The sequence below is a fragment of the Melospiza melodia genome, chromosome 2, assembly GCF_035770615.1.
Source record: "Melospiza melodia melodia isolate bMelMel2 chromosome 2, bMelMel2.pri, whole genome shotgun sequence".
NCBI classification, from domain to species: domain Eukaryota; kingdom Metazoa; phylum Chordata; class Aves; order Passeriformes; family Passerellidae; genus Melospiza; species Melospiza melodia.
In genome coordinates this window covers 101,502,579-101,524,823 of record NC_086195.1, presented here as the reverse complement: position 1 = coordinate 101,524,823, position 22,245 = coordinate 101,502,579, and the positions used below count along the sequence as shown (strand labels likewise).

Sequence of the window (22,245 nt, the reverse complement as noted above, 5' to 3'; positions counted from 1 at the left end):
AGACTGGGCTCTGCCTGGTCTCCATGGGTATTCCAGCGGCCTGAGTGTGCTCAAATCCCAAATCCCAAACAAGCAGCATTGGTGAGGGTGCTGGATACATTGTAGATGACAACAACAACCTTATGGGTAGCAGTGCAGGAGAAGAGGAATAAGTAAACACAAGCAAAGTACGCCAGTCACTTTATTAAAAGCATATCCATTGGGCTGCTTCTGCTACTTACAGTGGCCAATAAATTCCCTCTGTCCTAACACACTCAAAGTGCCAGGATACATTATTCAGTACATGAGTAATCAACCACATTCTTTTGGCTAATAGCAAGTTGTTGAGCTGGACTCTTCATGAAGGTCAACAGCAACACCACTATGGTAGCTGCAGAGCGTGACAGAGCCTCATTACCCACCGGATTAAAACAAGGATCCGTGCAAGGATCCTGGGTGATGAAGGTAACGAGGTTCCTAAGTGGGCAGAGCAACTTCTGATCAGGCTGTCAGGTCACATTGAAAACCATGGGAAGAGACTCAGCACCCAGTGAGGTGGAGGACGAGTTGTTCATGTGGCCGCCAGAAAAACCAGTAGGCCCACTGGATTTTCTCTCTTTGCATGGAATGATAATTCGGGTTCCGAAGTGTAATTGGAGAGTTGAACTCAAGGGTACCCTCAGTACCTTGGGGGACTCTGTGCCAACTGCTGCAAAGGAACTGAGCAGGGGCTATGGTAACAGTGCTTTTCTTTCCTTGCAGGTTTTCAGACCAGGCAGCTGTTGAACTCCTTTATTAATACTGTGCTTGGCTGCTGTAGTGCTTGCCAGAAAAGAAAGCCCCTCTGCTTTAGGTTTTGTAACATTCTTGTTCATGGGTCTGTTCTCTCTCTCTCTGTTTGCATCAGGTTAAATGCTGCTGAAGTAGACAGGCCTAATTATGGCCTTTCATTCAAGATTAATATGAAGCCATTAGGCTGGTTTATGCAACCAGGTAGCTGAGCAATAGAAACATCTAAAAGAAGTATGAGGCAATGTTGGAGGCTGAAACCATGCAATCAGTGGGCTTTCATTGTGAAAAGGCTTGGAAAACAGAGGAGCGAGTGCTGCCATCATCCACTGACTTGAGACAAAACTCAGCAAAGAGGAGACAGGGGCCACCAAACCCACCAGCAGTCCAGCTCAGACCAGGGGCTGAGCTAAACAGAGGAGCTTGCCAATCCCAATGCCCACATCGCCGCTGGTACTCAGCAAAATAAGCTCTAGAAGCTCTTTCCCGGTGACATGGACAACTGCCCAATTCATTTCCAGCTTCTTCTCCAAGCAGAAATGCCTGAAAGAAACTTGGGTGTTTTTCTAATGGCTGGACCAGGAAAGGGTAATGGCACAGCAACGCTTCTGGGAGCTCTCTCTCCCTATGCTCCAAAACATTGTTCTGCTGACTTTTGTAGTTGTGCAGTTAGGTGAGATGCAGGGAGAATTTCTTAGCAGTTAACTGGGTCTTCACTAAGTTGGTTAATGCCATCCTAACTATTTCGTAAAAGGAGAGATTAGATAACATGTGGAAGACAATAATTAAGAGAGAAAAATCAATTGAAGAAAAATCAAAGTTTGATTGTAAGGAAAGAGCATAGAATTTCAAGAAAGGATTTAGGAATCAGAGCTTATGAGATAATAATGGTATTTTGAATAAAGGATTGGTTTGAATATTAACATTTGCTAGAAACCTATATTTAAACTTACTCTTTCATTGGTTTTAAGGTAAATTGATTTTTAAAAGCCCAGCATGCCTTTTCCCTTGAAGCCTGGAGGAAACAAGAGAGATGTACCCCCAGAGATGAACAAACACAATCACTTGAATTTTTCATGTGAACTGTAATTCCACTTCCAAGGGATAAACACTGAAAACAAGACACTGATATGGCAGGCGTAGTGCTGATACTGCATAGTGCTGTGGGACCTTCCTGCCCTTTCTAGGGCATGAAAGGACCTTTTGGAGAGAAATTTCTTTCGGGCAACTCTGTCAATGAGTGTGAATAGATTTTATCCATTTTGAAAACGTGAAGGAATGTGTATACTTCTATACACCCAACAGGTGCCTTTCATTTCCAATCATGCTACTGTGGATGCTCAACTACAACCCTTTTCAGGCAACCAGTCACTTCCTTTTAAGCTCAGATAGCAGAAAAGCACCGACCCTTATCCCTTCACATGTATAATTTCCATCAGGGCAGGCTGCGGAAGTGCCAGGTACTTTCCAAAGAGGCAGTCCCTATGTAGAATAGACATTCTTCACTTAATACTGTCATGATTTCCAGCTTCTACTGCAAAACACAGAACTTTCGTTGTCAGGAGCTAGAGAAAGCACATGCACGCAAACATACATTAGGCACTTTGTTTTATTTTGCAAAAAAAAAAAAAAAAGTCTTTATATATAAACAATTTCATTCTCTCTCAAAACATTCTACAACTATACAGCTGTTTGCTCCATCATTTGCATAGGAAATACCACAATACAAAAATAAGGTAGGGGGGAGGCAAAAGAAGCAAAACAGCAACCAATTTCTGCATGTGTTTCCATGTATAAACATTTGAAGCCTTACAAAATTATTTACATCGTTTGTCAACTATTTACATTGAGAGCAACATTTCTAACTATAACAAACAAAACTATAATTTATCAAGTATACGTAAAATTGTCTTAAAAAAAGAAGAGTCTATCATATACCACAAATAAATAAAGACAAACAACAGTTTTAACAAAGCTAGGTTTTCCTGCAAGACCCTTTTTTTTTTTTTGGTATTTTGATTGTCTATTTTAGCCTTTGGTTGACAGCTTAATATTACGGCTTGTGAAGTTCCAACACTTCTTAGGTTTGTTTGGTTTTCTCCTGTTGTCTGGCCAAATCCTACCTGGTCTAACCTCATCTTTGGCCCTCCATCTATGATTTCAAGGCTGAGCACGGTGGATCAAAGTCATTGTTAGCATAAAAGGGCACCATTAAATTGACTTCCGTGGAGTTTCAGCTACTTCTGTAAGCAGTAAATTTGTCCCTGCGTGTGTAAATGTGAACAGTGGATTAACTAAACTGCACTGTAATTTAAAAAAAAAAATTACTGTATCCTTTACCTTCTAGTAAATTACATCCAATATCCACATGAAACTAGATCATACTGGTGCTGAACCAGCTTAATGTGTCAATGTATGAAAACTGCATCCTAAATCCTTCTTTTTAAAGTGATACTAAGTTTAGCTTATGGTAAGAGGTTTAACATTCTGTGTTCATTTTAACTATCCCCGCTATTTCAGCTTCCAACATTTACTTTACAGTTCATTCTCTGTGTTTTGCCCTTTTACGCAATTTGAAAACAAACTCCTGCTTTGAATATTCAGTGCACACCATTGAGTTAACAGGTACAAAACATCTGACTAAATTGGTACTATTTTGAGAGGTATTTAAGTAACTTTTTTTTATAAATGTGCCAAGTTATCAAATGTAAAACAACTGCTTTTTTCAGATGTTTCTTAGAAAACTTTTGTATTAAACCTAAAAAGCTGATTTGCATATTTACAAAATCTTTGTCATAGCAAACATGCAACACACAGAACAAAATGCTTTGTTCTGTGGCTGTTTATGAATTTTCCTATGTATTTTATATCCACAGAACGGCTTAACATTAAAAAAAAACCCCACATGTACTTAAGTATGTCCAGTAAAAACCTGACAGATTACAGTTCATGGCTTTTCCACTGTGTGCATTCATCTGCATCCTCTCGTTAATTTGTTTACTAAACATTGTCACAATAATGACAGTGCTTTGGTCAAAACACTGCAAGAGGAAAAAAAAAGTATAAAGCTGCAATGTGTTGAGATATAATACTTGCAAAGAGATGAAACCTGCTGAATAAAGCCATATACATCATGAAAGCAAACGAACAACTGAACACTCTGGCAATTGTGATACAGTGTCTTCCCTTTTTCAGCATAAATATACAAAATATACATTTCCAGTTCTTTTTTGAGATCTCTTTTGAAGTGGATACACTCAAAAATTCAGCTAATTTCAGCTGTGTGTCGAGAGTCAATAGGGAATTGCATAGATACAGGAGAGCCTCCGTGAGCAGTCCAGCTCCTAGTTCTGATGCCGCTTCATGTGGAGCGCCAGGTGGTCGGAGCGGGAGAAGCTGCGGTTGCAGACGGCGCACTGGAAGGGCTTTGCCCCCGTGTGCTTCCTGTAGTGGCGCGTCAGCTCGTCGGAGCGCGCGAACCGCCAGTCGCAGCCCTCCCACGTGCACTTGTAGGGCTTCTCACCTGGAACAGAGCAGGCACAAATGGAACATCAGCTGCCACCCCTCAGCACAAAACTGACCTGAGTCCGCACTGAACGGCGCTGCTCTCCCATTACATATCCTCATTATCCACAGCTCTGTGCATCAGGCCCCAAACTAACAGCCCCTTTGTTTTTTCAGCTCTTGAAAATGGGATTTAATACCTCACTAAAATGTACAAAACTTTCAAACATGCAAATTGGAGAGAGCTACGGTACAGTAATGCAGAATTAAAAAGCCTGCATGAGACCAAAACCTGCTCCTTTACACTCACCACAGTATGGGAGGGAGTATGGGGAAAAAAAGCAGTCTCGTGTGACAATCAAGACTGGTTTGTAACTTAACTTGCACCTTTCAAAAATGGGCAAGTTATACAGTGCCTTTTTAAGAGGTCTGAAATGGCAAAGAAGATTTCTGTAAGGATTCTTCGCAGTGTGCAGATCTGTTCAAGAGCTTCTGATGTGTGAAGAAAGGGGCACAGTGTGCTACAAACACAACGGGGATAGTATTTCCTAAAATGTCACAAGCAATAAAAACTTGTGGTATCTGGCCTGGGGCTAGCTATAAATAGGAGAAAGCACCTCCAAGTTCAAAGCACCCATTTTCAGAATAAAATGTCTTTAATCAGGTGCTTAAATAGCCATATTTTAAGATGGCAAGTTCTTGTTGTCTTCAGCAGTCTATACTGACACAGGAGGAACACGGCATCTCAAAACTTGCTGTGTTACAGCAGCAACCGGCCCAGGCACCTGAAATGTTCATGTTCATCCATTTTAGAACTAAAAACACAGTATTTTAAGCATGCCTACAATTTACAGGTGTTTGTTGAAATGGGGGAAATACGGATTCACAAAGCCATGATGACTTCTGTGTGAAATCAGAATTTTACACGTGTATGTACACCTGCCTAGGAGCTTGTGTGGGCATGATGTCACCACACAAGCAAGCTTCATATAAATAAAGAGGTTAATGTTTGATGTTGTTTGACAAAAACACCTTGGAGTTGGGAGAGTGAATTGCTATCTATATTATTTTGTATTAATTTGACTTGTTTGTCAAGAAGATAAAGAAAACCGAGCATATCAAAGCACTTGGCAGTAGCTTCATTTGGAACAGAAACCGACCAAAGCTGAGCTTTTCAAACATTTCTTTCTAATCCATCTTACAGATCTTCTACATCCCCACTGGTCCCAAACCTTTGCACTGACAGCTCAATCCTACTGCAGACTGAAGTGCCTCCTACTTTTCCCTGTTTCACTACCACACACACACATGGAAGAAAGAGAGGGACCGGTATCCTGCAATCAGAGTGCTTATTCTGCATCAGTTATGCAGGTAACACCACCTGAGAGGCTCCAAACCATTTCTTCAAAGGCACTTGTTTATCATGCAGATGAAATTATGAAACTTCTTTTGTCTGGGAGTTTCTACTGCTTCGTCTGATCAGCTAGAAAGATTTCATCTACTACTGAATGCAGAACGAACCCTCTGCCCATAATGGGGATGTGACTTTGTACTGGCTGGTGTTGTCACAACCAGAACTAGAACTTTTCAAGAAAAAACTAACTACTCACCTAACCAACAATCTCTTTGCATCAACAGCAACTGGGATTTATTGAAGTCATGGTAGAAACATAACATTTCTTAGGAAAGACAAGAGCCTGGCATCGCCTCTCACAGAATTTGTAATTAGTTGGTGGATCACAAATCAGAACAGAAATCATCACAGATTTGTGTCACAGCTGAATTTACTCAGAGTAAACTCTGATGCTGATTGAAGATGGGAATGATCTATCACATAGGGTTCTTTTCTGCTCCATGAAACACATACTGTAGGCTAAAATACAAATTTCATTCAAACATGGTGTGTAAGCTTTTCTAACACCAATGACTCCAGCTGAGAACAAATCTGATCTTCAGAGTAGAATAACAGGAAAGGTCCCTATTCAGTGAGGGATCTTTTGCACTATAAAGATGATCCTCAATGTATTTTAATTGGGTTAACAGTGGAGGCTGTAAAAGCCTGTGGTTTTGATCTAAAGGCACAGCACCAGGGAGATGATCTTTGAACATTTTGTGTTAAGGCACATGTACACACACAGAGGTTACACAGAAGTATTACTCCTGTATTTGAAATGTCTTAATTTAGGGACAATGTATTTATTTATTTTCCTCCATTCTTTCTTCTTTTCTCCCTGTTTCCTTTAAATTCTTCTTTAAAAGTTTTCACTCAAAGCTGCCACATTATACTTGATGCTGAACTCACAGTGCTGTGAGCCTGACACCCTCGCTGGCCAGGGAGAGCATATACAGTCAGGCCTCCATCTACTCCAAATGCTTCTTCTTGTGTTTTGCAGGATTATACAAGGAATGACAGGGAAGGTATAGAGGGCAGGAAAACAGCACTAGTTAACAAATGCCCAGGAATATCCAGACCAGACTGGAATGGGGACCCAGAGATTAAGATCTGTTTCCAAGTCTGGCACTGAGGAGGTATGAAATACAGCTTTTACTGAGTGTTAGGCTATGCTGCACTGTAAAAGCAGCCTCAAAGCTTCCTGTGTAGGTGACACCTGACCCTGTCAGAGTCCAAACAGCAACAAAAAAAGCTGTCCCCTGTTAAAACCTTTCCTAACATGCGAGCAGTGTCGGCAGGTGTTGTGAGGGGTCCTGGCAGAGGAAGTGCCGGCGTGCCAAGAGCAGCGAGCCCTGTGCCCCGCTGGGTGCCACAGCCCCCCAGGCAATCCCTGTGCCCCGCTGGGTGCCACAGCCCCCCAGGCAATCCCTGTGCCCCGCTGGGTGCCACAGCCCCCCAGGCAATCCCTGTGCCCAATGCTGAGTCCCATGCCAGGACCCCCATCAAACCCCAGGGCACCCAACTTTGCAGAGACACTGCTCAGCAGCTCACCACACTGCCATGGGCACACCACTGCCTGCCACAGCCACAAATCATCCTGGACACCAGCGCTGCTCCGGGAAAAGCTCAGGCAGTGCCATGCAGAACAGCACCACTCCTCCTTGCTGGCAGACTGCTGCAGACCTGAGCTAAACCAAGCACTGCTCAGGGGATGAGCACAGGAACAAGCTGGTGCCTTACTCAGATTGTTTTAATAGTGTTACTTTTATGTACTGGAAATTAAAGCCAGAACGCTGCTTTTAACCCCTGCTTTGGCCAACAGTGAGAACTGGAAAATATATTTTTAGTGCCAGTGTAGAGGCCCGGATTATTTTGAATAAATCCTAGGGGTAAAATACTGAATATCTATGTTTGTAATGCTAGTTTCCGTTGGAAAATTTTATTTAAGAACTGAATCAATTTCAAATGTTTTCCTTTTGGGCAAGGAGGAAGGGGGGGGGTAAAAAAAAGTAGGTGGAGATTAATTTTCACTCCTTTAGAGCAAGCAGAACAACTAGCTGGTAGTGTTTTCTCTCTCTCAACCTATACACATGCTTTTTGTCATTTAGCAGAAATAAGAATTTGATCTTAAGTTCCTGCAAACAAGGGGAAAAGAGTCTCACATATTTTTCTGAAGTGATCCTACTTCTTTGCTGCACTGACTTTGAAGGTCGGAGAAATCTGCGTTGAAGACTTATTTTTAAAAAAACGCAGGTATACACAACAAGGGACACTGAACTCTTTATCCACTGTTTTCGTTGGCTACATAGTAATGTAAGATTTGTTTACTTTAATGATTGTGCAAAATACAGTAGCTGTAAAGTTTCAGAAGTATTTGGTTTTCCTCCAGCAATTTAGGGCTTCTATAGGGTGTTAAACCAAGAATGCCACTGGTCATCAAACATGAGAGCAGTACATCTCAGTTACTGGAACACGACCATGGTATCAAACAGATATTTCACTGTAAAAGCAAGAAAACAGCTAACTCCTCCACTTCAGGGGAGCTTCCACGGGATTTTTTAGAATGTCAACACTGTTCAACTAAAACACCATGGAGGAAGCTGGTACCGATTTCCAGCCAAATAGCACACTCCAATCCTTTCTTCCCAAGCCAGAAATATTATACACAGCACTTCTGGGAAACAGAACTGCTTTCCTTTAAATTATACTTCAACAGGATAGGGATTTCATAAGTTTAATTGGATTTCTGCACAACCTCCTTCCAGTATCAATGGTTTAAAATATTTTGCTAGGCTTATACATCACAAAATATATTTTGAAGTTCCTGAGCTCTTAATATGCATCCATTCTCCAGTTTAAAAAACATACATTTGCGGAGCATGAGAATGAGACTTGTATTTGAGCACAGAAATTTTAAGCACTAATGTTTAGATTGGAAGGTCTTTAAAGAAAGCACGCAGCAAGAGATAAGGGAGTTTAACCTGAAAGGAGACTATTTTGCTTCCAAAGTGTCTATTTGTTATAAAAAAAAATTATTCATAATGCTGTGAGATTACCAGGACATCCAAAAGACATTTAGATGTCTACATATAACGTGCTACACGAGCCAGCCGCTTCAACAGATAAAATCTCCCCCAGCAGATCTCGGGTTTCTTATCAATACCACAGGAGAGTGGTCTGGACCAGTAAAGTACACACACTGTGTTGCCTCTTCTCCCTTTGATTTATCTTCTGATTCAGTTGTGTCAAAACGCACCAATGGCTTTCCTAACGTTTAATTCTAGTCGCTGGCAGTGACCCTCGTGGCCACGCTCATTTGGGTAAGGCACAGTGCCACCCGTGTGGGGGAGAGACACGGTCATTTTGAAGACACCCTCTATCTTCAACACACAGCCTCTGCTCAAGAACATGTTTCTGTTTAAAATTGCTTGGAAAAAACAAGTCACTGACAGACTCCATTATTGATGAATCTCCCCATTAATAAGAAAATAAGCTTCCTTATTTCATCAAAGAGTCATATGACTTTACTTCTTTTATTTCTGCAATTCGCTGCCAGGACGGCTTTCTTTAAAAAAAAAGTTGTAAACAGCAAGGGCTGGATTTTCAAACCTAAAGTTAGGTAACTCTATTGGTATGCAGAAATCCAAATACAGATATTACACCAGCCAATGCCTGCAACTTCACTTGTTTCCTATCAGAGATTTCTGTCAGAGCAGTGAGTCTGGAGCTCCCTTAAGGAATAACAAATAGTACACTTTTCAGAGACTCCAAAATCACAACTCCTGATTACAGCTCATAAGGGTATAAAAGTATAAAGACAGGTTCCCCCCGCACCCCCCTCCCCCCCCCGGCCTCCAGTCTAGCAATCATTTTAATATTACTTGTGCTTATTATGGAACTATTTCTAGCAGCAAGTGGTTGGCCTTAAAAATATTTGGGCAGGTGTGATAAAATTGTGGCAAAGCAGAAGTTTCTGTATCAAAACTGCACCAGTTATGTGCATAACCTTTATCATGTTCAGCTTTAAAACAGATTATTAGAAAGATTTATGTTGTCTCAAAGATTTCTGGCACATTTGTTTTCAAATTTTTCATATTAACATCAGTTCTTGTAATTTCCTGATATGCTATATAGCCTCAAATTTTAGAAATAATAAGAACAAATGAAATGTTTTTTCTGTTTTGAAATAGTGTTTCCCTAGCTAACAGCACCATAGTTTTATACTCTGACTGGGTTACTGGGGTGTGTGTCTGCAAGTATTCAGAAGTTTTTTGCTCTCAACATTTACCTAAAATCAGATCTTCTTTCTCTTATTGACTAAGTGCTAAGTGCTGTAGTCATCATTAAAAGCAGTTTCTAGGTTTGGTTTTGGGGTTTTTTTTGAGAAAGAACAAAAAGCTGGATTTTCAAAATAAGTAATCCCTCAGTTGTTTAAAAGATCTTTAGTGTACTAAAATTCTCAGTTGTCCAAGATGGAGATGGATGAGAGGACTGATAGCAAGCCAGTTACATCCAGCTAACTGTGTGTGACAAAACAAACGTAGCCCTTGAAACAACCATCCACAAATGGTATGAATGAGCAGCATATGCAGCACACTTCTAAATGCAATAAGGTCCATGCCTGCTATAGCAGTGGCTAAAGGGGTACTATTAAATACTCCTTCACAATGAAACAGCATTTTAAGGAATTTTGTAACAGAGAGCTTTGAGCTCAGCACAAAGTCCGGTCACTGATAAATGAAGCACGAACAGGAATAAAAGATAACTCACTGGTGATCAAAGAGGACAGCCAAAGGAATTCACTGTCTGACTGCAGAGGTGCAGAAGGCATTACCTTCTCAGCACTCCCACCAGTGCTAGAAGCACACTTATTTTGCTAAGTGTTGTCTTATGCTGTTCAAGGATTAGTGGGGAATCTTGACTGCCCTGTGCAATGGTTTATTTTCTTTCTGGTATAACATTCTGTCTTAACAGAGGTGGTCTCTCTTCAAGGAGATATGCAAACACAGAGAAAAGGAATTTTTTTAAGTAGGTTTATAAGAAATCCGTGCCGTTTAGGGTGCACGGCTGTGTCTACACATCCTGTGCTGAAGAACACATTTCCACACCTATGCCTGTGGTACAAGAACTGCTCTTTAGCTCTTTCACCAATAACACTGGCTTTTGTACAGTCAGATAAGAGGCGCTCTTAAAATGGAATTTATTAAAAGCATACTCTAAACTTCCAGATCTCCATCTACTGTATGCACACATACACCAAAAGAAAAAAAACCAATACATTAAAGGCATTTTAACTGAAAGCAAAGCACTGTGCACTCGCCAAAATCAAAGGTTTTAATATGCCCTTAATCAGAGTTGTTAAGAGATCTCTGAATATAAATAATGCACCCTGACAGGACAGGAATGCTGCTACCAAGATACTCAGACTAAACTAGGACATTACTTAAATGTTTCTAATCTTTCACCAATGGGAGGTGCAGGTCATCTAACAAACAACAAGCAACACGCTACCCTGCCTGGAACTGGGAGTCAGTCGTCCCAGTCAAGCCTCAGAAATTAATCACAATAAGGAATGTCTGATCAAATAATGGAAAGTCTTAATCACTGGCAATTGCTGTGAATCTTGGGACTATTAGCCTATGTAGGGCGGTCTCAAACTGAACTATATTTAAAGCTGGTCTCTTAGGTCAACAGTTTCCTTATCAAGAATCAAATATCCTGGAACTGAAGTTTAATCCTCTCAGGGAGCAATTGACAGAAACAACAGTTTTTTTAAGCTGTCATGCTTAGAGGGACTTTCTAGGCTTTTAATCAAAAAGAATATATTAGGCTTTTCTTTCCAATATCTAAAATCTAACTGGAATACCCTCACCTGACACCTCGGAATTTAATTCCTGCTTCATAGAAGTTTTATGGTGGATACCGGTGAGAATGATCAGTAATGTTTACATAAAATTTAGTTTTATGCTGCTAACATGTCAACCTCTTTTGAGCAACACATTCAAACACTTCCCATTCTGCTTATAACTGCAGATAAAGAACCAGATCAATTATTCCCAAGGCCTGCAATCATTCATGAAGTGTTTGAAAAAAATGCATTATTTTCCCTTAAACTGTGGTTTGCACAGGAAAATAATGTACTTCCATTTCTCACACAGGCAACTAATGGATTTAGCAGAATTCATAAATAAAAGATACTAACATACCCTTCAGCAGTGTCTAGCAACACTGCACTTTAATGCACTTTGTCAACAGTTTTCTTTAACTCTCTTCCACTTTTCCTTATGGTCTCTATCAATGATGGCATTTACTGACAGCTCCTTAAAATGTAATCTATGCAACTCACCCATTTAACAGGTCAAAGAAGCTGGATCTGCACAGAAGCATTACTTAATTGCTGTTTTCAAGATTTCAGGGTAAGAATTGCTATGGCTGCAACCATGTGCAAGGCAGAGTCTTTTGGGGCCTCCATTCCTCATCTGCACACCATGAAGAGAATCCCGCACCCAAGTCTCGGTATGATTTGAATTCATTTGTGCTTTTCTTCCAGCACGAGTCCAACTACTACTTGTCTTCCCTTCCGAACCAGGCTCCCCTTCCTGAATTCCCGGGCAAATGACAGCGCCCTGAACAAGTGTCCCTATACAGGTATGGTGAACCGAGAGCACCAAGTCCCAGGGACTGCTGAAGTCTACTGCTTACAACTGGTTCTAATCCTGATGCACCATCGGTCTAATTCTGGATCTATTGAGGCAGAGATCTAAAATAAAATAAAACGTTTAACACCTTGACAAACCGCACAAGTCAGCAGCTGTTCCGTGCCTATATAAACATTTGAAATAACCAGGGACAGTGGAAGTATTTTGAGTGCATCTCATTAGGGAAATGCCATTTCTCTTGAGTTATCTCGGCTTCCACTTCCCATCACCAAATACAAGCTAGATCTATAGATAGAGATGAAATAGTTCTGCAGTTAATGCTAGAAACTATTAATGGCAAGCCCACCATGTGACCAGAGAACATGCCTGTACAAAGACTCTGTATACGGAAAACCAGTACGCAGCTGGAAAAGATCCTCAATGCGCGTGCCTCGATGTGTTCAAAACAATCACAGATTTTCCTCTTAAAAACATACACAATTCTGAAGTGTGCAGCTGCTCACAGAAATAATTAACCTCCCCACTGACTCCGTGGCCAGCTGTTCTGCAGCACTACAGGTAGTGTACAGGCATGGGACTCCAGGTGCCTGCACAGCCAACAGTCAATATCCACAATCCAAACGTTTGGCACATAAAGAAACCTAAAAGGATACGTTATAGGACCACTGTTTCCAAATGATTATGTGATATGGATACGTGCATATACTCGCATGGCAGAAGAACTGAATGAAGTTTATCTGCAATACGCAAATAACTGCTTTTCCCAGAGATTTGGCACACGTTTCAGTTTGGACATAGAGCTGTTATGCCCGAGCTTTCAGGTGGCTTTGCTGCTGAACAGCCTGTGATAAATGCACAACCCCCTCACACATTAGATACTGCAGTTGCACAACGCCGGGTACGAAACAAAACTTGTTGCATGATGAACAGGTAACATTATTTTAAAAGAAACCATCTGCTTCAAAAGGTCAAAAATTCCACCTGTTTTGAAAGATGTTCGAATAAGTACTTCAAAATACTGAGTACCATTTAACCTGTTTCAGAAGTAACAAACATCAAATTCAGGTATCATATTGAAGTTTTTTAAGGTATCAAAATGTACCACACACCTGCTCCAGAACTGCATGGAAATGGTCGAACAATGTTCTGTATCTTTTCAACACTCAAACTTTTGTTCATATTCTGTTTTGGGGTTGCCAGTTTACCAACTAAAATTTATTTCATCGTGAACAAATGGTAAAGCATTATATTGGGAAAGAAAAATGTGTGTCTGCTTCAGCAACCAGTACAAATACATAACCCTATCTCGGCTCTTAGCAGGAATACTGGATTCCTGATCAACAGCAAGAGTCCAGTGTAACTACACTAAATCAGCATAACTATATCACTTTATACCACCTGACCTGGTGTAAGGTAAACAGCTTGGGAACACCTAAGAAGATACGGGATTTTTCTCTTGCCCATTTCCCATAGATTTTTTTAGATGTAATTTATAAAGTCTGCTGGTATGTTCACATCTGAACTAAGAAAAAATATACTACAGCCTACATTCCATCCATCAAAAGTAACATTTCCTTTAGGTTCGTTCTCAAAGATCATCTACTAAACCCAGGGAAAGCCTTTCAGAAGAGAAAGGCTGCTAAATAAGTGCTGTGAAAAGGTTGAGATTTTCCAATACAAAAGGAAAACCATGAGGTCTGTCTTGACTTTTAATGGCAGACAAACTTTGCTTCAGGCTCTTTTATTTTAAGATGACAGATTGCTGAGAAGGGCGGGGAGTGGTTGGGATGAGAGAGACTGCAGCCAATTTTAAAAGGTATTGTTAAGAAACTAAGAATAAGGAGAGAACAACTTCAGTGGTCCATGATTACTAAAGAACGGGTTTAGCCAGATAAACAGGTCTGCTGTCCCTGAAGGGATTTGAAAGAATATCACACACAACTTTATTAAAACGGCTTACGTGACATTTGCTTTAGACTTTGAAGGTAAAAGCTTCCTACAAAGTCCTGTAAAAATGTTTTAAAACTGAAAAATCAAAACTTATTAGTGCTGTATGAATTCACAGTTCTGGGGGGATGGGATACACATCCCCTAATTTAGCCCTCGGCATTGATCCCTGCAGAGATCAATAGCAAGATTCCCCTGCAGTCCTGGGGAAGGCTGAGCAACTCCACAGATTTCCCTGAGTTTGCACCCCTTTACTTTAGCATTCCTTAATTCCTTAAAGAGATCTGGCTCTTGAAACACACTTCAATCGTATGTTAACACAGAGATCAGAATCGCTGCTGGAAATCTTCAAGTATGAAGTGAATATTCAGGAGAGTTAAACTAATCCAAACTCTGAAATACTGCAGGTAACAGGATACGGACTCGCATTCTTGCATGTAATGCACGCTTTAGACAGTTTATCCCTTCATTCACCTCCCCAGAAGACCCTTTGTATTACAGACCTGCTTAAGTTCACTAGATTTTTATCTAAAACAACATTCTTGTTTCCATGAATACATCAGCTCCTCTGACCTTTGCACGTTTTATCCACATTTCTAGGTAAAAAACTGAAGGCAACAATAAACATTAGTGACCCTAAGCAATATATGCTAGCCATGAGGTATGTATTTCTATGCATACAAGAACTAACTTTGTAAACCCTGAAGTCATTACCACTCAAGGCACAGAAAAAGATAGAAATGGATTTAAAAAAGAAAAAGCATTCATTTCAAATGCTGACTATGTAGTGTTAATGTTTAGACCAAAGCTTTGCTTTTATCTCTCTTCCTAGTTATTTTATAATAGCAATCAAGATATTTAAAACTGGTATTTAGTTCCTGGCTGAAGTGCGCAAGTGGAAACCATACACTTAAATTTACAGATTGTTTATTAAACTTCATAGAGTGGGATTCTATCATACCACTCGGATTTACAGACTCATGAAAATATTCCTTTCTTACTAAACTTACTACTAGCAAGTGATTATATAGTAAGAATAGTTTTAACAGCGTTGGTGCTTAGCTGCTTAGCCTGTCACTAATGCAAAACAATAATTTTCTACACTTGCTTTTAATTTTTCACTGTACAACACAGGTAACTTTCATTTCTGAAAACAAGATTTCCTTAATAACACTTAGCATGGACATAACTTATTTACCACAATCTAACAATCCATTTATAATAGCTGCTGAACAGAAGGCCTTGTTTCCATAGAGATAGTGAAACATTTTGTTAGATCATAGCTGCGGACAAGTTTTGATTTAAGCTTAGGTGAAAACTCACTCCTCGAATGGCACAGTCTGCTTCAATAACAAAGTTGCTTGGACTGTGACTCGGGTTTTGCTCTGATTCTAAGCCCATGCATAAAAGAACCAGGGTTCACACTCACTTCTAAAAACAGGAGTCACAGTCCCTTTCATTTAATTTCTTTACAAAATCAGTCATGTGCTTTTCACCAATTTAGCATGAGTGGCTCTGTACCAAGATCCCAGCAAAGAACCATCCTTAACAGTTTCAGGCGTGCTGGTGGTGAGCTATGTGTTTTTCCTTCCCTCCCTCTCTCCTTCTCCCCCCTGCCTCAGCAGGTGAACACTTGGGAAGAGCATCTGGGGCAGCTCCACCTCCCAGCCACTGTCCTCAGCATTCTCAGCTCCTGCACCCACACAACCAACACCGTCCCCAGCTCCGCTCCTTGCGGGTCCAGGAACAGGGGCGGCCTCTGTAGCTGCAAGCAGAATTTGATCAGGGTACAAAAAAACAGCTGTGACACACTGACACTTTTAATTTTCTTCATTTTGATGTCTTTTCCCAACAAAATGAAAAATTTAAAAAAATCGAAGTTATGTCCTTTTTTTTAAAAAAATAAACATGGAGAACCACTTGTCTTTCATAAAAATAATAAAGCCCACTTAATGCCAAGTACAAAGTAAATGGACATATCTTCAGAGTTTTCATGATATTTGTGAAAAATTCTAAGATTAAATAATCCCAAAAGTTCAGAAAGAAAGCCCAAGCCAGAAAATTCTATCTACTCAGATACATCTTCAAAAGTAAAACATCTTTACTATGTTTAATTCACTAGTCGGGGAGGAAAAAAGCTTTTTTTTTTTAACACTTCAATGGCATTTTAGACTGAAAAGGTAAGTTTCCATCTACCTCGTTGTCAGCTATTTTGAGTTCCACTGAGGTTTAACAAAACTGCATTAATAAAACAAATTTTACTTCTCACCGACCAATCCTCAAGTATATTGTAGGTGACCTGCCAGTCTGTCCACACCACCCCAGAGAAAGCAGGGAGAAGCTGGCAGACCCAGCGTCCCTGCTTTGTCAGAAACCGCGTCAGCCACGACGAACGAGAGACAGCGAGAGGGCGAGTGCATACATACCTGTGTGAGTCCTCAGGTGCGCTTTTAAGTGAGAAGACTTTGTATAAACTTTTGTGCAGCCTAAACAAAACAAAAACAAAAAAAAAACAAAAAAAAACAAAAACAAAAAAAGCAAAGAGGCTTCAGTAGAGAGAACAGAAAACACTCCACACTATGTTTAAATTTCCTCATTCAGTGCTGGGATACTATCTGGACACATTTAAGTTTACTACTTTTTGGCGTAATTTTTGGCATTTAGAAGCAAAATTCTATATAGAATGCTCCTAGAGATATGTTGCTTGACACGGAAAAGAGAAAAACATGTATGTTTCTGGTCGACTTACTGCTTTGTAATGTAGTATATAGGCCAATGGCTGCTACAATCTATGTACAGTAACACCTGCTACTTAAGTCAACAACTTAGCAGGGGGGGATTATTTGATTATTTTTTTTAAATTTCCAAGAGGACCTGATCAAGCCAGAGTCCATGTCATTGTCACCCAGGGCTCAACACAACTCCTTCACTGGGCATTTACTGTAAGGCACACGGAATGGGTGACATGGCAGCCAGAGCTGGCAAAGGGGGAGCAGCAATTTCCCTCTGCGCTCACAGCGGGTGTGCACGCCCTGTGTCTGGGATCACGTACACGGCAGCACACCTTCCCGTCAGATCCCTCTTCCCCTCCAGTGCAGAAGGCAATCCATCTGCAGACGATTTTCAGAGATGGTTTTTATGGATTTATGAGGGCAGTTGAATCCCCTGTTCATAGCAGGGAAGAATGGCTGTGGCCTTGGCGATTGAGAGCTGAAATTAGTCTTGCAGTGCCAGAAAATTCAAAGCGAGCTGTACTGCACTGGACAAAGTGGGCCTCTGCTCCATAATGAATACTGGACAGTGACACTGATCTAGACTAGCAAAGCCCAAAATTTTTATTTTTTTCATTTTCTACAGAGTCTCTATTTTTTAACATGGTAAAATGAGCTCAAGAGAATGACAAATGACATGAAGAATACCAATTTATTTAATGAATGTGAGAATCTTCCACTGAAAATAACAATGAAGACAAATTCTACTTGGACAAAGAACTATTTGGTTCTCGCTAGGTGTAGACCACAGCTAAAGAAAACCACTTATACCTCATACATTATTATTCACACTTTTTTAAAATTTTATTGCAAGAGCTGGGGTTTTCTGGCAGAGACTGCTTACCTGGGTAGTCACAGTAGTGGATACGTCTTTTCTCCAAATCTGGGTTACTTCTCCTGTTGTATCTGACAGGTTGGATGTTCTGGGGGGTTATGGGCAGAGTTGCTGGTAGATTCGGGTTGTGAATCGCCAGCTTGGAAGCTATAGTTGCGGCGTACGACGGAGGAGGGGTTAAATTCTGCAGCATCTCTGCTTGTCTGTCTGGGCTTCCAGGCTCTGAGCTTGGGGGTGAAGGAGGGAAGTAAGTGGCCTGCTGCTGCTGCAGAAACTGGTTTGGCATAGTGTAGGTGCAGGGGGGGATGCCCTGGAACTGTTTCATTGCAGTCTGTGGAACAGCCGAGGAGAGCGTGTTAAGGCCCGCCATGGCTGAGGGCATGGAGACATTGCTGAGGGAGTCCATCACGGCCGCCTGGGGAGCGGCGCTGGGCATGTCTAAATCCGGCGAGCTCAAGAGCTGATACAGCTGGCCTTGCTGGGGCGTGATGGAAAGATGCACATCGGGAGTAGGAAGCTCCTGCTTGATGAAAATGTTGTTCACGTCGGGGGTTTGGTGGGAGCTGAAGATGCTGGTAAATTCTGGGAGGGCCTGAGTGGGAGCAGGGGCAGGGGCAGTAGTTTCGTTCTGGTGACTGAAGATGGTGACTGAAGACGGCTCTGTCTTGATGTGGGTTACGCAGGGTCGCTGAGATTTGTACAAGCCAGTTCTCAGGTGGCTGATGTCGGGCAGGAAGACGTTCATGTTGATGCTGTAAGGCAACCCTTCGCTGTCGGTGAAAAACTGGTCTACAACTGAGGCACTGTCTCTTCTGTATTTCTTATGTTCAGGGATGACAGGAACGGGCGGGAGCTGAGGTGCCAGGTATTTCTCCATCTCACATCTCGTCTACAAAGACAAAACAGACCATAATCCACATGATTTGTTACCAGCTAAGAAAGATGATGGCATCCAAGTCATGTGAGGCTTTACAAATAAAAGGCAATACTGTTCATCCAGCCGCAAGACACCTAGAGAGGAAGTTATGAATGCTCACACTAATGAAAACCTGCTTGATTTTACAATCAGCACGCTGATCAACATCATCAAGGACAAGGAGATAAAGTCACGGTACAAAGCGTTCACACATTGAGACAGATCTGATGTTTCAGCATACACAAACTTTTCATCTTTTATGCCTAAAAGACAGTGTGAGGCGCAGAAGTGACAGGCGCTGTGCCTAATCTGCAGATCTCCTGCTCTGGAATTCACTGCCGAGCAGGGTGACTGCCTATCTGTTTCACCCGCTTCTCTTTGAAATGCTAACTGTAAAAGCCACATCCTCAGCTGACTATCTGAATACTAATACTTCAAATAATGTTTATATATATATAACACACTTCCATGATTTTTCATCCCTAGAAGAACGGGATTTAATTAGAAATAGAACACCGAAGTGTAAAGTTACTAATAATATCGAATAAATGGGAGACGGGTGGACTACATAAGAGTATTCTTTGTGTAAAGTGTCTCCAGGACTACACTTAAACCAATAATAATCTGTGCAGTGTGTAATTGTCTAATAGCGTGATAAACATGTCCCTATCCATGCCTCGGTTCTCGGAGAGCTCTTTAATTACTGGAAAATCACCCTCTTAGCACGGTAGTGCGAGGGAATCCGTGGGTGGCTGGAGCCCTATACATTACTGGTGTACAGTCATCGGCAAAACATTTACCATGCAGTCCTCAGTGGGCAAATGCTACATTCCCCCCTGCCCTGTCAAGAGAGCGCTCATACCAGACCCGTTTAGCACCCCGCAAGCGAAAGCAGCTGACAAACAGCAACTCTGTTCAGCCCGAAAGAGGATTTTAGGACCTTTCTTCAAAGACCCCCGGTAAACACCACAAACAAACACAGCCGCCTTCCCGTCCCTTTGATCTGGATCTGCCCCGACATGCCAGGCTACTTTTTCCAGCTCTTGTTTACGAGTCGAGGGCAGCTCGCTTTGAAGACGGGGACTTATTTACTCCTTAGGGAAGACACCACCGAAAGGCAGCGCCCGGCAGAGCGCTGCCCGGCACCGGGGCTCCCTCTCCGCCGACCGGGGCAACGCCGGTGCCTCGCAGGGCGCCGCCCCTGGAGCGGGCACGTCCGCGGGCTGGAGCCCGGCTGCGGTCGGCACCTTCCCGCTTTTAGCTCCTCCAGCTGTTTGCCAGCGGATCCGCTCCCAAACGGCCTCCTGGGACAGGCACCAAGTCCTGGGAAGTCCCCGTTACCAGCGAGTCGTGCGCTCACCCCCCCGCCCCCCGAACATGACTCCTTGCGTGGGCGAGGAGGACAGGCGGCCGCTCTAATTCTGCCGCCGGGCAAGTGCGAAGGCAGCAGCTGTAGCTTTCAACACACTGGCGGGGGCAGCCCGGCTCCCCCCGCCTCGCCGGGACGGCCCCGGCCGCCTGGCCGCGCTCCGCCGGCGGGAACACGGGAGCGCTCTCCCTCCGCACGGGCGGGATGGGCGGCGTGGCCGCTCCCCGTACACACACGTACACACGAACCCATACACATACACACACACGCTCACTCTGCCGCTGCCGCCACGGCCCCGCAGTTGGGTGTCCGCCGCCCTCGCCCCGCAGCCCGGCCCCACCCAGTCCCGCCCGCCCCGCTGCGGCCGCGCCGGCCGGGGCGCGGCTCCGGGGCCGCGCGGGCAGCACCGAGTGCCCACCGGCGGCCGTGAGCGCTGCTCCTGCCTACCTGCACCATCTCCTCCGCCGGCAGGTTCGCGCCGCCGCCCGCCGGGTGCTGCTGCTGCTGCTGCTGAGGCGGCGGCGGCGGCTGCTGCTGCTTCAGGTCCTCTCCGGGGAAGATCACTGCCTCCCGGGCCCCCAGCACGGGCTTCAGCTGCGCGAACACCGGCTCGTCGGGCTGCGGCACGGGCCCCAGGCGGGCGGTCATGGTCAGCACCCTGGTGGCCATGGGGCTGGCGGCGGGCGCGGCGCGGACGGGCTGCCCGCCCCGGCGCAGGGCGAGGGACCGGCGGGCGGCTCCGGGCGGGCGGCGGCTGCTCTGCGCTCACTGCCCAGGAGCACCAGCCCAGAGCGCATCCACTCCGCTAGCGTCAGTGCCTCCGCCTGTACCTGGCCGCGGGTATCTACCCGGTGACACACGCCCGCCTCTATTTCACCCTACTCCACCCCCGGCCCCCCCTATACCCCACCCAGCCCGGATTGGGGGCCGGCCCTGCCGCCCGCCCTGCCTACGGGGAGCGCGGGCAGCTCCTCCCCGCCGCCCGGTCCGGCCCGGCCCGGCCCGGCCCGTCTCGTCTCGGCCCTGCCCCGCTGCGGCGCTGATGGCGGAGCGGTCCCGGTGCCGGTCCCGGTGCCGGTGCCGATCCCGATCCCGGTGCCCGGCGCAGTCCCCGGAAAGGAGCGGCCGGCGCGGCGCTCGTCCCGCAGTGGAAGCGGATTTTCAGCAAGTGCGGCGCTCCGCCGGGGCTTCTCTCGTGCTTGTACTATTATTTACAGTCTTGTAAAGAAGCGCTGCTAATGTGGGCGCTTTAAAACAACTGTCTTGTCCTACCTTTCATCTTCAAAAGGGTTTTAAAGGCAGTCGTTCAGATTTATTATTTTTTGTCCTGAAGGCAACTCGTACTCGAAACCTGCTGCTAATAATTATCAGCCCGGCAGTACACATCCACCCGCCCCCTCCCCACCCCGTACACGGTGGAAATGAAGTTTTCCAGCATTTTAGAGAAATAGCGCAGAGGACAAGGAAGACGGGTAGAGGAAAAGAGGTAGAGACGATTGAACCTTCTCTTTCCCCCCCTCCTCCCCCCCACCGAAATGAGGCAAGTTTCTATTTACTTGTTTTGAGGTGTGGTTTCGGCGCAAAGCGTATTTCCCCGTAGACACAGGACGGTGAGCTAAGCTGCCGCATGTTTCGCCGAAGCAGAAGAAGGAGGGACGCTGTCCTTTCGTGCGACACCGACCGGCTCACGTCGTATGGGAAAAGTACAGCATGTAGTGGAGCTTTGGAAAAAAGCACAAACTTTCCACCTTTCTCCCAGCCCTGTGCCTTCGGTTTGCAGGGAGAGAGTCTGGGAATCCACAGAAATGTTGGCAACCTCCCCCTCCCCGTCTTTATCCCCTATCATTTACAGACAAGGTTCTTTTTTAAAACGTAAAAAAAGCTTTTTTTTTCCTGGTCAGCCTGGCACTCCTCCCCTTTGCCGCCCAGTCCGCAGCGAGCAGGATGTCTCAGAGCCTGCATGCAGAAAGCTAATTACAGAACCAGGGAAGAGCTCAGCATAACATTTCTTTTCACGAACTGTCTGTTTAGCAATATGCAGCCTCTTGATGCTTGTTATTACCAACGTAGATCCGGCTGCTCC

The 22,245-nt window shown here is 43.8% G+C and overlaps 1 protein-coding gene across 2 annotated transcripts; it reads right to left on the bottom strand.

The window, feature by feature from the left end:
* Positions 1-2,359: 2,359 nt before the first annotated feature.
* KLF5 (KLF transcription factor 5) lies at positions 2,360-22,192 on the bottom strand. Of its 2 annotated transcripts, none has more exons than XM_063149431.1 (4): positions 21,719-22,192; positions 17,887-18,766; positions 16,698-16,757; positions 2,360-4,291 (listed from the first exon to the last, which is right to left on the bottom strand). In XM_063149431.1, the coding sequence occupies exons 2-4, from the start codon at positions 18,752-18,754 to the stop codon at positions 4,113-4,115; spliced, it is 1,107 nt and encodes a 368-aa protein (XP_063005501.1). In that variant the 5' UTR covers positions 18,755-18,766; positions 21,719-22,192; the 3' UTR covers positions 2,360-4,112. The 2 variants fall into 2 exon arrangements, with proteins under 2 accessions (XP_063005501.1, XP_063005500.1); XM_063149430.1 differs by lacking the exon at positions 21,719-22,192 and adding an exon at positions 20,610-20,846.
* Between the last annotated feature and the right edge of the window lie 53 nt (positions 22,193-22,245).